General features: G+C 50.0%; 1 protein-coding gene across 1 annotated transcript in view; it reads right to left on the bottom strand.

Annotated features, from left to right (window-relative positions):
* The window catches only part of STRA8 (stimulated by retinoic acid 8), a 29,347-nt gene extending 13,651 nt beyond the window's left edge, over positions 1-15,696 (bottom strand). The window contains 9 exon segments of the mRNA XM_043462344.1: positions 95-168; positions 3,549-3,825; positions 4,624-4,842; positions 8,021-8,105; positions 8,717-8,792; positions 12,263-12,490; positions 14,657-14,779; positions 14,782-14,907; positions 15,688-15,696. Of these exon segments, the coding sequence (XP_043318279.1) occupies positions 95-168; positions 3,549-3,825; positions 4,624-4,842; positions 8,021-8,105; positions 8,717-8,792; positions 12,263-12,490; positions 14,657-14,779; positions 14,782-14,907; positions 15,688-15,696 (1,217 nt within the window).
* Positions 15,697-16,283: the final 587 nt, after the last annotated feature.

The following is a 16,283-nucleotide window of genomic DNA, read 5'->3' as shown; positions in this document are numbered from 1 at the left end:
GACACACACACACACACACACACACACACACACACACACACACACACACACACACACACACACACACACACCAGAGTTTCATACCCCTCCTCACCTGGGGCTAGATGTGCCCGGAGCTTCACTTTTGTCCAGGAAACTTGCCACGTCAAAGGCATCTTCAAAAAGGATCTGAAAGAAACCATAAAACTTCACGTGTTAGAAATCCTCCACACTCTGATGTTTGCTCTGGGCTGCCGAGGGATAGAAAGGCTCCCTACCCCTTGTCCCCAAAGGGATGCATGTTAAAGATGAGGCCCAAACCCAGGGTCTCTGCTTGGTGACCTTTACAGGGGATGAATATTAAGTTCTTGCCCACCCAGAACACACTGCCAACCCCAGAGAGTGGCTGAGAAATGCGGAAGCACTGGGGACCATGGTCTCCTCTTTTTAAAGAGGGTGGGAGCTTAGGTGGGAGAGGCAACAGCCAGAGGTGAGCCTCTGTTTACATGGGAAAGGGCTCATCTACACCGCCTGAGGGACAGACTGAGCCCAGGATCCACAATCTAGTAGTTTCATGCCAGGGGAACAGAGGTTAAGGGGTCTCTACGGTTAGGTTGCAGAGAGCCCACTCCCAGGGTGGATGTGCCACAGTCAACCCATGTCCCTGCCCCACCCCCACTCCGCCTTGGGAGTCCCGTGCAGTCACACCAGTCACCTGGGGTGCTTGTTAAAAACACGGATTCTGAGCCATCCCCTTGAAGACTCGGATTCAGTGGGTCTAGAGTAGTAGCCAAGCACCTATCTTTTAACTAAATTCCACGTGAGAACCATGGGGAGATCATGGAGGGTTAACCATAAACAAGTGACCAAAGGGCAGAGATTTGAAAACACAAAAATAATCTGTGATAAAGGATGCAATCCTTAAAGCAGGAACTAGGCATCCTGGATAGGTCCTCCCCACACTGGGCTCGTCTGTAAGCTGGCAGGACAGGGTGACAATAGTTTCCCATGCCTGGCCCTGGAGTCTGGGAGGCCTCCCAGGGAACGCGGTATCCAGGGCTGTCCACTGGATCACAGTAAAAAGCTAGAGAATGCCAGAAAAACATCTGCTTCATTGACTACTTCAAAGGCTAAAGCCTTTGACTGTGCAGATCACAACAAACTGTGGAAAATTCTTAGAGATGGGAAACCAGATCACCTTACCTGCTTCCTGAGAAACATGTATGCAAGTCAAGAAGCAACAGTGAGAACCGGACATGGAACAACAGACTGGTTCCAAATTGGGAAAGGAGCACGTCAACACTGCATACTGTCACCCTGCTTATTTAACTTATATGCAGAGTACATCATATGAAATGCTGGGCTGGATGAAGCACAAGCTGGAATCAAGATTGCTGGGAGAAATATCAATAACCTCAGATATGCAGATGACACCACCCTTATGGCAGAAGGGAAAGAGGAATTAAAGAGCCTCTTGATGAAGGTGAAACAGGAGAGTGAAAAAGCTGGCTTAAAACTCAACATTCAAAAAATGAAGATCAAGGCATCCGGTCCCATCACTTCATGGCAAATAGCTGGGGAAACAATGGAAACAGTGAGAGACTTTATGTTGGGGGGCTCCAAAATCACTGCAGAGGGTGACTGCAGCCATGAAATTAAAAGACACTTGATCCTTTGAAGAAAACCTATGACAAACCTAGACAGCAGAGACATGACTTTGCCAACAAAGGTCTGTCTAGTCAAAGCTATGGTTTTTCCCGTAGTCATGTAGGGATGTGAAAGCTGGACATAAAAAAGACTGAATGCTGAAGAACTGATGCTTTCTATCTGTGGTGCTGGAGAAGGTTCTTGAGGGTCCTTTGGACACCGAGGAGATTAAACCAGTCTTAAAGGAAATCAACCCTGAATATTCATTGGAAGGATGATGAAGCTGAAGCTCCAATGCTTTGGTCACTGGGGTGTGAAGCGCCAACTCATTGGAAAAGACCCTGCTGCTAGGGAAGGATAGAAGGCAGGAGGAGAAGGGGACAACAAAGGATGAGACGATTGGATGGCATCACCGACTTAATGGACATGAGTTTGATCAAACTCCAGGAGATAGTGAAGAGCAGGGAAGCCTGGCGTGTGCAGCGCATGGGGTCACAAAGAGACGGATACGCCTAAGCAACAACAAGGGCTGTTCCCCCAGCGTCAGAGGCACCTGGAGGTTCTCTGGCTCTAAGATGGGACCCAGAGAGACACTGGACCTCTCCTCAAAGAAACCACCTGCTGAGGAACGTTTGAAAAGTCAGGGCAAAGCAGGGGGGTGGCGCCATGCAAGCTGAATGTCTTGCAAAGCACTAGATTAGGAGCAGAGAAGCAAAGAACTGCCCGCTCCGCTAGAGCAGGGAGGAGAGATGCGGCCCCAAGTGGGAGCAGCAGCCTTCCGCGCCTGTCCTAATTCTGGAAGACCAGCGGAGGAGCCCACCTTGATCTCACCGCTCAGCGGACCGCTAACGCGCACCAGCACTCTGCTTGGTCGGCCGGCGTTAACAGCTTCAACTTCGAGCATTTACAGTAAAGGCATGGGTCCTCCTCTCTATGCCCCAACGCTCTGTGGGGTGGGAGGGAACTGACCCCCCCCCCGCCCCCCTCCCCCGGCTCTCAGGTCTTGGCCCTGATTGGTCCAAACAGAATTCTATCTCGGTTTTTCATTGGCTCAATTACCTGGCAATCTAGCAAATTCTGACCAATGAGAGGGAAGGAGAGGCATGGTGGAAATTTCTGGAGATGTTCTTCCTTGATGCTTAAAAGACAGAGGCAGTCTTTTCCCTTGCCTGACGTAGAGGATGTATGGATGTGAGAGTTGGACTATAAAGAAAGCTGAGCGCCGAAGAATTGATGCTTTTGAACTGTGGTGTTGGAGAAGACGCTTGAGAGGCCCTTGGACTGCAAGGAGATCCAACCAGTCAATCTTAAAGGAAATCAGTCCTGAATTGACGATGGACAGGGAAGCCTGGAGTGCTGCAGTCCATGGGGTCACAAAGAGTCGGACACAACTGAGCGACCGAACTGAACTAAACTGATGTAGAGGAGAAAGAATAATAACTTGATTGCTACTGGCCGCCGTTCCACAGTTTTACCCTGTGCGGGAAATGGGAGGGCGGGAAAGGTGAGATGCCAGCCTTGAGAGGAGGCAGAGCAGGGAGAAGGGAAGAACCGAATCTGCGGCCACACGGCCTAGAGACATAGCGAAAGTCCTCCTGCCGCGGGCCCTCCCGGGTTGGGCAGAGTACATCACCTCTTGGTTTAATGAGAGAGTACTTGAAACTGAAAGAATCTTAGTGGATACAGCCTTCTAAGCCATCTCTTCTGTAATCCCCATGGAAAGGCCAGGAAGGTAACAGGAGAAAAATAAATGGTTCTGTGGTTGTGCATATATGTCAGGAAAATCAGAAACGTACTGCGCCAGCATCCAGAGAGCACCTCCAGGTGGCTGCGGGAACCCTGCTAACTTGCCGGGGCGTCTCCAGGCACAGATGATGGAGTCATTCCTATCCACCCTCCATCCCACCTGTGGGTCGGCTCACCTCCTCAGGGGTGGAGACGAGCGAGCAGCTGGCTCCCTGGCTGTCAACCCCGCTGTCCTTCATGCTGTCCTCGGCACAGGCCGGCTCTGGATAGGACCCCACGAGGCCGCTCTGTGTCTGCTCCCAGGCCTGCAAGAGGATGGTCTTCATCTCCTCCGAGAGGATCTGCCAAAGATGGGAGATGGCCGCGGACACGATGGGGAGCGTCACCTCCTTGGAGGAGATGATCTTGTTCCTGATCAGAAAGTCCATCGTCTGCTTGTAAAAGTTGAGGTACCTGCAACCGAAAGGGCAGTGACCCCCAGACCTGAACGCAGCGGCCCGAGGTCCCCCAACCCCAGGCGGCTCCTCGGGATCCCGTGGTGGGGAGGGGGGCGGTGAAGAGCACAGGCCTTGCCCCGCACTGTGGTTCACCAGGGACTCAGCCTCATTAGTCTCCGCCAGCCCTGACCCTAGCAGTGCAGAGCCAGCTTGGGGGCCACGGGCGACTTAGTTTTGTGTTTTGGGGTCCCTTCTAAGTCCTCCCAGCGCCCTCTGCGAAGCTCACTGTCAGACAGAAGAGAGGATGAGAGGAAGGGCAGGCTGACTCTCTCACCAGGGGAACACGGCTTCAAATTTAGAGCCCAGGAATGTGCAGACATGATAGGAGCCCGCTTAAATTTGGAAGCTGTGGAGTAAGCCTCTTTCTGTTGAGCCAACTCCTCCAAGCCCACATACATGGATGTGTCCGGCCTTGAGTTTGCGAAGGAGCAGTGAATAGCAGGTGGAATCTGGGCTAGCCATTCACTGCTTCCCTTGCTCCAAGACCAGTAATGCTGCGGGGGTGGGGAGGCACTTTAGCCCTCAAATCACACCAACAGACCCCCACAGTGTCACCCCAGATAAAGTCAGTCTAAGGAAACACAGTGCATGTGCTGTGCAAATGTGGTTTCAAGACTATTTCTCTAGCCCCTCTGCCAACCCCATCCCAGAGCCCTTCCTGTGTGGAAATCTGGAGGGCCCGTGACTCAGGGCCTGTAGGGTACTCCCGCTGGAGCACTTGTCCCCTTCCCCACGGGCACCAGGCCTTTCACACCGTTCAAATTCCAAGAGATCTGGCAGCAAGGTGACGGAGGAGTTTAAGAGCTCCACTTTTTTCTCCTCTTCCTCCTCCACCTCCTCATACTCTTCCTCCTCTTCTTGGTCCTCCTCCTCCTCCTCTTCTTCCTCTTCTTCCTCCTCAACATCCTTCCCAGCTGCCTCGATGGAGCACCAAGTGTCCGAGCCTTTCCAGTTAACTTTATTTGACACCAGACTGGGGAGGAAATAGAAACAAGACAATTACAGGCTAATTTCCCTTATGAACATCAAGGCTGAACATTTTAATACAGTTTTAGCATATTTTATATATATTATATATATGCATAAGTGGGCTTCCCCAATAAGTGGGCAGGTAAAGAATCCGCCTGCCAGTGCAAGAGACACAAGACACACAGGTTTGATCCCTGGGTCAGGAAGATTCCCTGGAGTAGGAAATGGCAACCCGCTCCAACATTCTTGCCTGGAAAATCCCATGGACAGTGGAGCCTGGTGGGCTACAATCCGTGGGGTCGCAAAGAGTTGGACATGACTGATGTGCCCGAGCATGCAGGCAACATGGTGCTCTTACCCTACCTACCCTACCCTACATATGTATAAATACATTATGACCAAGTGAGGTTTATCCTAGGAATATAAGGTGGCTTATTCAAACTTTGAAAATCAATCAGTGTAGCTCACCATGTCAACAGATTAAGGAAAAATATTAATTTCTATATGTGCAGAAAAGCATTTGGCAAAATTCAACATTCATTCATGATTTTAAAAAACTCTCAGCAAACTAGGAATAGAAGGGAATTTTTTTAACCTGATAAAGAGCATCTATAAAAAGCCTATAGCTAACATCATACTTAACAGTAAAAGATTGTTTATCTGCCAAGCTCAGAAACAAGAGAAAGATGTCCTCTCTTACCACTTCTATTCAGAATTATGCTGGAGATTATAGCCCATCCCAAAAGATGAACCAAAGAAATGAAAGGTGTACAGATTGGAGAGGAGGAAATAAAACTGTCTTTGTTTGCAGACAATGTGATTATCTATGTAGAAAATCCCAAAGAACCTAAAAATATGTGGTCAGAACTAAGAAGGAAGCAAGGTTTCAGAATACAAAGTTGAGATACAAAAACCAATAGTATTTCTGTAAACTAGCAATGAATAACTGGAAATTGAAATTTAAAAAGTAGCATTTACAGTAGCACCCAAAACCATGGTTAAATATTTGGGTTTAAACTAAAAGCTCCACCTAGAAAAGAAAGCAATGAATAAACTGGACTTTAAAGTTTTTAATTCTGCTCTTCAAAAGACAGTTTTAAGAGAATGAAACAATATGACGCAATTTGGAAAACCAGGGCTTGTATTCAGAATCTCTTCATACTGACAGGAATAATCTCCAAGGCATCAGATTGAGTCAAAAGGCAAGTGCATCAGAAGATAACATAGGAGGGGTCTCAGTCTCTCTCTCTCTTTCTGTTTAATTTCAGAGTGGAAGAAGTCTTTCTGACTATTCACCTAACATCAGATGCCATTGTAGATCGACAGATTAGACTTCAGTTTTGCATGGACAAGACAAAAAACAGAAATGCTGAAATAGTAAAACAACCAACCAAGGTATGATTGTTTGTAATCTATATACTAGAAGGAGAGCTGATTTCTCATGATATGTAAAGTGCTTCTACCACTAAGAAAAAGACCACCAACCGAACAGGAAAATGGGCAGAAATTAGGTAAAAAAAGCTTCCAGGAAGGGAAATACAAATGACCCTGAACAAAGGCACTTAAGCTTACTCATAATTTAATTAATTAATTAAAAATATAATAATTATAAAATGCAATTAATCTAGTCCTCTACTGGTACCACACTTCTAATTATTGCAGGTTTATAATAATTCTAGTGAAAAATCTTCCCTAATTAATATGATTCTGAAAGAAATTTAGCCATCCAGATGTGGGTGATACAAGTATTAATAAGATTTTAGTACATGATAGTGTTCATACGTTAAATCAGGAGGGAAAGCATGGCTTACATAATAAATGGGGCGTGGAGTCAATAGCTAATGTCTGCCTCACTGAGATCATCTCCCAGGCTGGTTTCTAGGTGGGGCCAGTCTGATTTGTAAAATATGGCCACAAATACCCTGCCACATATACTCAGTACACACACACACACACACACACACATGTGCGCACGCATACACACACCATTTGCCTCTTCCCCTCCACATGACCAAACAGTGTGGATTATGATTATAGGTGATTACACCCTTCTTAATACTTTTCTGTATTCTCACAGTGTCTACAATGTGAATTTAATTTAATCATTTCTCTCTTGATTATTTCCTTTAGGATATAGTACACATTTGCTGTTTTAAAAAACTGGAAATACAGAAAAGCACAGAGAAGACAATATAAGAAATTAGTAACCCCGCCCAAAATGAAGGGAAACAACATCACTTGGCCTCCACGGGTTCTCGGGAGCTTCTGATCACAAGCTGTGTGCAGTCCTCTTTTCAGACTGAGTAAGACTGTTTACACACGTACTCAGGTGCCTCCTCAGAGGCCGGTCTGAGCGTACACCGTGCTGGAAACACCCTGGGGCCACCAGAGATGACGCGGGCCCGGTCGTGGTCCCCAGAGTCCAGGCCGCGCTTGAAGCAGCTGTGCGGGCTGAGGCGGTGCAGGGCTTGGGTCACCCTCCGAGGGCGCAAGGACTGAGTCTGCACAGCGCACGTCCAAAGCTGCGAGAGCTAAATGTCCCCCGTGAGGTCACAGAAGCGCGAGACGCTCCTCAGTCAGCCTCTCTTGTCTGAGTGCCGTGTTACAAACGAGGTTCCCCTTTCAGCACCCCTTCCCCTTGCAGCACCTGCATGTACTACTTTTTCCTTTCTTCTCTGACATCCTTTTTAGCTTTTCTTAGGTTCCTGTGAAGCTAGAAGGTAGGCAGAGATTTGGATTTCCCTTATCTTCTTATGTATCTTTCAGTAAAACCATTAGGTAAGTTTTTTAAAAGCTATAATACTATATGAATACTGTGATCTCATTTCTCCACAAAATAATGTGCAAAATAGAAGAAAATAAGGATATTCTTGATGGTTAACATTGATTTTCTTTGAGTGGTGAGATAAGAAGTACTTTCATGTTCTTTTTTCGGGTACTTCTGTTCTTTTTGACATTTTCTGTTAATAAGTAGGATTATTTTTATATTTAGGAAAAATCCAATACATGTGATTAGGATAACACAGAGAAGAGAACTCTCCAGCACAAAGCTGTTCTAAATCGATAAGCAGTGTCTCTCACTCTGCTCTGCATTCTGGCGGGGAGGGTGGGCTGCCGAGCCGCAGCAGAACTGTGGTAGAAGAGCGGCACGTCCTGGGTCTCCTGGTGCTTGGGGCTCTTACCTGGGGTTTCTGGAGTACATGCTGGCATATTCTTTCTTGGCCTCCTCTAAGCTGTTTGCATTCCCATCCTCCAGGTTGAAAGACTCTATTAAGGAGTTGAAGGCAAGGGTCACAGGTGATAAAGTCGGGACTTGGTCCAGTCTCTCCTGCCTTTCTGGACTGTGTGGACCATGGGTGGTCGCTGAACCCACCCAGGTTCAGGGTTAGGGGTCAAGAGCCCAGTTTCACCTCTCTTTTTAGATGGGAGGGGGAGAGGGACAGGGGAAGAGCTTCTTGAGCTGGCCCTTCTCAGTCAAGCCATGGAGAGCACCCCTTTCAGAATTCAGCTCCCACTGGCTCATGAAACCCCAGTGTCCAGCCTGAGTGCCAAAGAAGGGAGACAGCTTCTGCCCTTTGCTTTTGAGTTGGACAGCCCCGGTCCACTTCTCTGGCCTCTCAAGAGGTCAGGCACCTGGGAAGGAACTCCTCTTGCTCACACAGCCCACTGACGTTTGTCCGTCCTGCCAGACCCTAAGCTCGCTGAGGACAGGGGCATGGGTCTGATCGTACCCCTGGTCCAGACACAATGCCTGGCACACAGTAGGCTCTCAGTAAATATATGTTCACTTGGCTTACCCCAATCTCTCTGTTTTCAACAGAAAAAACCAACCAGCCCTACCCTGGGAGGCAGAGGGGTGGCAGCCATGGATCGCTTACCTTTCAGCTTCAGTAGCTCATCCAAAGTTTGTTCCAGTTCCTGAATATGATTCTTCGCCTTATTCAAAACTTGCCACTGAGGACAGAGACAGACAGTGCGGAGAAGCCGGCCTCCCCTCACAGAGTTGGTTTTGTGAACACGGAAGCCCCTTTTCTGCCCTGAAGCCACCCCCACCTCGGGTGCAAAGTCTCAGTCTTTGACAGCGTCAACAGAAAGGGTAGGAGTTAGTTCCTAGCCACGGAAGGCACGACATTTACTTTGTATTCTGGAAATGGTTCTCACAGAAATACCAAAGCATTTGGAAACCATTAAGCTGTGTTCAGCAGACAGTTAGGGCTGCAAATGACTATAGATGCGCTGTGAAGTTGGGATGGACAATGTCTGCAGAGGCAGCAGAGAGCCCTCCCTCCCCCCATTAACTTATGCTCACTTCGCACAGTGTGCTACCGGTGGGTTAACAGTAAATGTACTAGTTTAGTACTAGTAAATGTACTAGTTAGTAAAAATACAAAAATGTATTTTTGTTTGCCAAATGCATACATTCTAGTTGACCTAAAGTCTTATCAAGTGCTCTGTCAATTTGAACTTATGAATTTCCTGTCCTGCAAAAATAGAATCACAAGCATTTCCTTGCTCCCTCCTTCCCTTTCTTCACCACTGGATGTAACATTATTCAAGTCAAAATGGTAACTGCAAGATTATACAACGATGAGAAACGCTGAATATTGTGTACTATGCAGAGCGCCCAGTGCCTGTGAGGAGTCCCAGACCTTCCTCAGGCACGCACAAGGGCAAAGAGCTGTGTGCCCAGCCCGGGGTCACAGAGTAAACAAAACTGCCCAGCTTTCAGGCCGCTGACATTCTAAGAGGGAAGATGAGCGTGGAGACAACCCCTCATCACACAGAACACACCACAGCCCCTCTTAATGCAGAATTCGGTGAGCGCCGCAGAGGACTGTGGGAGGGCCGGCAGGGGAGGAGGAGGGACCCACCCTCCTGGAGGGCCCGACTGAGTCCTGCTGGCGCGTGAAAAGGAGACTGGAGAGCGACTAAAGGCACCCCGCTCTGCAGACCCACTGGACGGTGACAGGAGACCCAGCGGACCACGGGGATCTCGGGCTGCTCCTTTAGAGCAGGGCCCCTGCCGTCCTACACTGGCTGCTGGCTCTAGTCCCGGGCTCAGAATTACACTGCTGGGTCAGCAAGGACTCTGTCCACTCTCGGGATACCCGGGGCCGACAGGCTGCCTGAACCTCGGGCTTGGGAGGCGAGGACTTTCTAGCCCTCTGGGCCAGGACGGTCACCTGCGTCCGCGCAGCACGGCCACCCCATGCCCACCTTGCAGTCTGACTGCGTCACCTGGGCCAGAACGGAGCCAGGTGGGCCAGGTGCCAGTCACTGAAACTCTGTTTCTACAACATTTTTGGCAGGCTGATTTTCTTAGGACCTTTGTCTGAGTTGAATTATGTCCCCCTAAAAAAAGATGTGTTAAAGTTCTAACCCCAGGCCTGTGAGCGTGACCTTATTTGGAAGCAGGGCCTTTCTCGAGGTAATCAAGTCAACGTGAGATCATGAGGGTGGGCTCTAACTCAGTATGACCAGTGTCCTTATAAAAAGAGGAAATTCGGACATAGAGACAGACACATACAGTAACTGGAGTGACGCCTCTGTAAGCCAGGGAGTGCCAAGGATTGCCAGCAAATGCCAGAAGCCAAAAGAGGCAGGAAGTGTTCTCCCCTAGGGCAGTCAGAGAGAGCCCGGTCCTGTGGACACCTGGATTTTGAACCTCTAGGGGCTAGACCTCTGAGACATTTCTGTTGTTCTAAGCCATCTCCTGTATGGTATTTTGTTTTGGCAGCCACAGAAAACTAGTACAACCTTGCTGCCACACATGTGTGCATCTCACTCTTGTAAGGCAAATCCTTTCTGCATGGACGCTACAAATGCAAAACTCAGCATTGTCCCTCCAGCAGGAGCGCAAAGGAAGAACAGGGCAGAAGATATTTGATTTCCAGTCTGCCCCCTGGCTGTGCCATCCCAGGCAAATAGTCTAACTTTCTGGAGCCTCAGTTTGCTCCTCTGCAGAGTGAGGGTGACATGAACAGAGCTTGGAGGAAGAAATGAGGTGATGCATGGGGAAATGATACTAGCCTTCTAAACCACCTAGGACCGTGCTATGTTTTTCATGCTTTTTCTTGTTAAACTCCACGGCAGGCCTCAGGAAACCGTGACTGGGGTCCCTGTTTAACCGATGTATTAACTGAAGCTTAGCAAGGAACCTGCCTCACGTGGACTGACACCACTTAATAGCCAGGCTCTCCGCCACATCAGGAGGTATGAGTTTTCAGGGGTGCAGAGGGTTTCCCTCTAGATTTACCTCCACTCCTTCCTGCCAGCCCCCAGTACCTGTTTTTCCTTTAGTCGTGCTGCCTGTCTCTGCACGCTTCTTCACTGGCCAGTGACAGGGGCCTTGGGGTTGTTGTGCACCCTGGACGCATGTCACCCAGGGGGCACGGAGCAGAGTTGTTCTGGACAGGCCTTTTGCTGAGAGGCCCGGATTTGGGCCTCTGAGGTCAGGCTAGTCTGCAGCGGGGAGGTAAGGGGCGGCTCTTAAGCTTTACCCACGTGCAGCAGCAGCCAGAGCGCCGTGAGGCATCCACAGCTGGGTGTCCTTCTAGAGGAGCAGGTGGGAGCTCTGTTGAGATTCTTCTTGCCCCCCTTGGATCCGGGCACAAGGGTACCTGCTCTGGAAGCAGCACCAGCCCAGAGGGAAACCCACAGTTGCAGGGCAACAGGCTGGTCCAGAGAGACGGACGGTGGAAAGAGGGCCTGGTTTGGAGCCCCAAACCTGGCCTCTCCCTGGGTCCTGCCACCAACCAGCTGGCAGGTCCTGTCTGAATTCCAGTTCCCTCGTTTGTTAAAAAGGGTGAGGGGCCTTGAGGCTATCGTGACCTCCCCGACGTTGGAGACCTCCTGACTGCTCCCTCCAGTGATACCAACTCCATCCTTCCATCACCACCCGAACCCACGTGAACCTTCTGTGCTCCGCCAGAGACAGCAATCAGCAGTACAGTAGCCCAGTAAGGAGAAAGGCAGAATTAAGATCAGGAAAAGATAAATGCTTACCTGGAGAGTCCTGCCACCTAGGGAAAGACCTGGTTAGTGCATGAAAACTGAGGGACACACATGCGCCTGTAGTGGGGGGGGGGGTGTTGCTTTAGGGGAGGGACGTTTGTGTGTGCTTACAGTGGGAATGCAGGGTCTGGGCAGTGGCTGGAGGCTCACTGCAGCCCACGAGAGCGATGGGCATCAGTGTGGCCAGCTTACCCGGCCTCTCGGCGGCTCATTTCCCTCCTGAGGCCAGGCTTGTCTGCAGGGGGTAGGTAGGGCCCAGAGCAGACAGAGCGTCCTGAGGTGTCCACTGCAGGCCACTGACCCACCTGGGCTGCAGCCCTCGGGGGTGGAGCTCCAGGCCAGTCTCCACCCTGGCTCCACAGTCCTTCCACGTGTGGGAGCTTTTCCTCCCTCCCCTCGGATCCCCATACCTTTGAGGCTGTGAGATCAGAGTGGGAGTAGACGGCCTTCCTGAGGTTGCCGAAGAGCCCCGCCAGGGTTGCTCGGTGGCGGGCCTGGGACAGGCGTCTGCGGGCCACCCGCTGCTCCAGTTTCTGGAGGGGCCGGGGCATCACCCCGCCGCCGCCGCCGCCGCCGGGGTTGCTGCCTCCTCCTGCAGTCTCCATGAGAAGCTGCAAGGTGCTAGGCTTGGCTTGGCCCTAAATAGTAAAGGTAAAATATTAAAGAGAAAGGAAGGTAGATTGAAGCCAAAAGGGGAACAATTCCCAAGTAAAAGGTCCCAAACCAATGAGTATAATCGACAACAGATACACAATCAACCATAGGTGATACAAAACCTGTTATTGAAACTTGACTCCTGAAAACCCAAGGTGCTCATACCTGACTTACAGTTGAAGGGCACTGCTGCTTTACAGCAGGAAGTCTCCAGGACCTTGCAGGTTCTCACTGGACACTTGTTAATTGACCACAGTGGCCAAGGAGGGCAGGCTGTACCCTGAGATCTCATTCTTTACAGTCTGTGAGAGGTGGGGCAGGTGTGTCCCAACCCTGTGAGGTCTTCCCTAGCCACAGAATCAGAGGCCCATCCAGCCTGACGGCTAGGTTACATCAGAGGCCACCTTTTATAGTCTCCAATTTCCAGACATAAACAAATCTTTAATAGGAAGCAAAGTGAAACAGCGAAGTGAACAGGAAGCCCAGAGAAAAACAAGGGTTTCCCAGGTGGTACTAGTGGTAAAGAATCTGCCTGCAATGTGGGAGACCTGAGTTTGAACCCTGTGTCAGGAAGATCCCCCAGAGGAGGAAATGGCAACCCACTCCAATATTCTTGCCTGGAGAATCCCATGAACAGAGGAGCCTGGTGGGCTAGAGTCCATGGCGTCACAGAGTCAGATACGACTGAGGGACCAGGACAGCACACCGTACAGGGAAAAACAAGAACCTTTCGAACTTAAGAATATGAGTCTTCTTTACCTGTTTAAATTAAAAAGAAATGCATGTGCCTGGACACCAGGGCATTTAGGTTGACATTTAGACTGAGGTAAAAACACCAAGGTCCTCCCAGAGTCTCAAATTCTCTAATAGTCTAGGCATATGAATGCCAAAGGCCTCTGGACTTGTGGGGAGTCTAGAGCTCTCCTGTGCCAATACTGATAATTTGACTTTCCTCTCAGGTTTCTTACCCGAACACATTCCTCTGGAAAGATCTGCCCGTCTGTGAAGTTTGCCGCACGCGATAAGGGTGCAGCCCTCTGCCTCTCCTGTAGGGGGCAGACACTCCCAAGACTTGCTGCCTCCAGAGGCTGCCTCCACCGCGTCTCCGTTTTTTTCCCTCCCACTTAGAATGCAACCCTCCCCCCCGCCTCCCCCCGGTTTATACCTGTCTAGAGTCAGCTTGTCCTTCAGTTCTCAATTTAAGCCCCAATTTCTCTGAGAAGTTTTTCAGACCCAGGTCACACTGGCTTCTCATTTGAATCTTGTTTTGTCAACAAATCAAGATCCTTTGTCAGGATCCATGTATTCAGCATCTAAAGTGTCTCTCCGAGAGTGCATCAGAATAGATATAAGACAGGATAGCAGGTGGCAGAGGATGAGATGGTTAGATAGCGTTCTGACTCAATGCACATGAATTTGAGCAAACTCTGGGAGATAGTGAACGACTGGGAAGCCACCTAGAGTTGAACTTAAAAAAAAAAAAAAAAAAACTCCCTAGGCTAAACTTTAAAAAAAAAACTATGACTTCACCCTTTCCAAGTTTCAAAGTAACTTTCAGTCATCTTAAATTATCAATCCCTAAACCATTTGAGTGTGATCCAGTTATATTAGAGCTTCCCAGGTGGCGCTAGCGGTAAAGAACCTGCCTGTCAATGCAGGAGACGTCGGTTGGATCCCCGGGTGGGGAAGATGCTCTGGAGGCGGACATGGGCAACCCACTCCAGTATTCTTTCCTGGAGAAGCCTGGCGGGCTACAGTCCATAGGATGGCAAAGTCGCACAGGACTGAGGCGATTTAACACATGCACATGCGCGCGCGCGCGCACACACACACACACACACACACACACACACACAGAGTCTCTTAGCAAATCCTAAGTGAATGCATACAAGACACTGGATGTTTTGCAACCCACCAGCAGCTTCCTTTGGTTCCCTATGCTTATAAGATCATGCTTAAAAGAAACCCAGAATCATTCTCAGAAATCTGTAGGGTGTCAGCATGACGTGTACAAATGTACAAAAGTTTGGACTCAGGCCTAAATGGCCACCTGTTTGGATCCACGAGTTTCACTAAGTCGCATGTATTACATAAACCACCCACAAGTCCAGTGCACTATTCTGGAGGTGAATGGGTGGCGTTTAGTCGACTCGCATCCTCGCAGGGAGATGAACACCTGGGCACCCGGGCAGCGGGAAGCCATGACAGTGGTGGCAGTGGGTCACCGGCCTCACGTGCCAAACACAGTGGGGACCCTCGCTCCCCTGGGCCCGACAGACCTCAGCACAGGCGCGCGGACCAATCGCAGTGTGGCCCTGGGCCCACAGCCAATGAGGATGTGCGGTGGTGGACCAATGAGGTGCAGGCAGTGGAAGAAACAGTGTAACAAATTGTCCAAAGGCTACACACGGCGGCGGGGAGGGGGAGCGGGGCGGGCTGACCTTTTTACCTTGCCCGATGGCTCCTTTCCAAGTGAGGCCGAGGGGGGTTAGGGAGCGGATCCCTGTGTCACCACACGGCTTGTATGTGCCCACCGAGGGCTAAATGGATGTCCTTCGACTGGGTCCGCTGGCCTGACCTAGAGCCCCAGTATCCTCATCCCTCAAACGGGGCACCAGCCTGACTGGATTTCCCTGAGGCTTAGAGAAGACGTGGTCAGTACAGGTCCAGAGCACAGGTTCCCTGTCTCGGGGGAAAGATGAGAGCAGGCAGATGTGAGGAAATAGACAGATACAAGGGGGGACCAGGGAATTGATGTTTTAAACTAGGGAAGAAGAAAAGGGGGTGGGCCAAAAGAGAGGTTGCACAGAAGAGGCCTTTAGAAGGTGGGATCAAAATAGCAAGAAGAAAAGAGAAATAGTGCTTTACTCTCTGAGACAAGAATAAACAGGTATTCTTCCAGCTTAGGCAAAAAAAAAAATTCATTTCTCCCCCAAATAGAGATTCGTGTGTCTAGGTGTCTTTCTGCTTGAATTCGTGCTCCCCTGGATGTTTCGGGGATGGTCTGTTCCCATGCCTTCAGTTTGAGGCTAGGAAGTTCCAGCAGCCAGGCGCCCCTTGCTGCTCCCTATCCTGGGGCAAGCTGCTTCACCCCGGGTAGGGGTGAACCTGAGGTCAAAAGGCCTCCTGCAGGGGGCCTAGAGGCACTTGGATTTGGATTCTGACTGGGGATTTACCTCACAGTGACCATGAGGACCATGAAGTGAAGTGAAATGAAGTGAAGTGAAGTCGCTCAGTCGTGTCCGACTCTTTGCGACCCCATGGACTGTAGCCTACAAGGCTCCTCCCGCCATGGGATTCTCCAGGCAAGCATACTGGAGTGGGTTGCCATGAGATCTACCTAAAGCAGACAGACAGGGTACCTGGCCTCCTGGTGGACGCTCTTGAAATTCAGCTTCGGAGTTTGGTGGAACACTAAATTAAACGGTGTGTTACGTGGAAAGAAACTGTCACATGGAAAGCACCCAGGAAGAGCAAATTCTCCTCCTCCTTTTCAAGAGAAATATTAAATATTCGTTTTAAAACAAAATTCTGCCTAGCCTGAGGCCCTGTCCCTTCTGGCTGTCCAGGACCCTGTGACCTAGGGTCACGGAGGGTCTCTGAGGAACTGCTTTCTCCCCTCCCCCCTCTTTGTTTCTCCTCCCTGCCCCTGCTGCTCGCCTCCCAACACCAGTCTCAGAGTTGTTGTGAGACCCCTGTGTGACTGAGGGCATTCAAGAGTCTGTACAGAACTCTTGCCTGGAAAATCCCATGGATGGAGGGCCTGGTGGGCTATAG

This window comes from Cervus canadensis, chromosome 3 (genome assembly GCF_019320065.1).
Source record: "Cervus canadensis isolate Bull #8, Minnesota chromosome 3, ASM1932006v1, whole genome shotgun sequence".
Lineage (NCBI taxonomy): Eukaryota > Metazoa > Chordata > Mammalia > Artiodactyla > Cervidae > Cervus > Cervus canadensis.
This window is presented reverse-complemented; position numbering and strand designations above follow the sequence as displayed.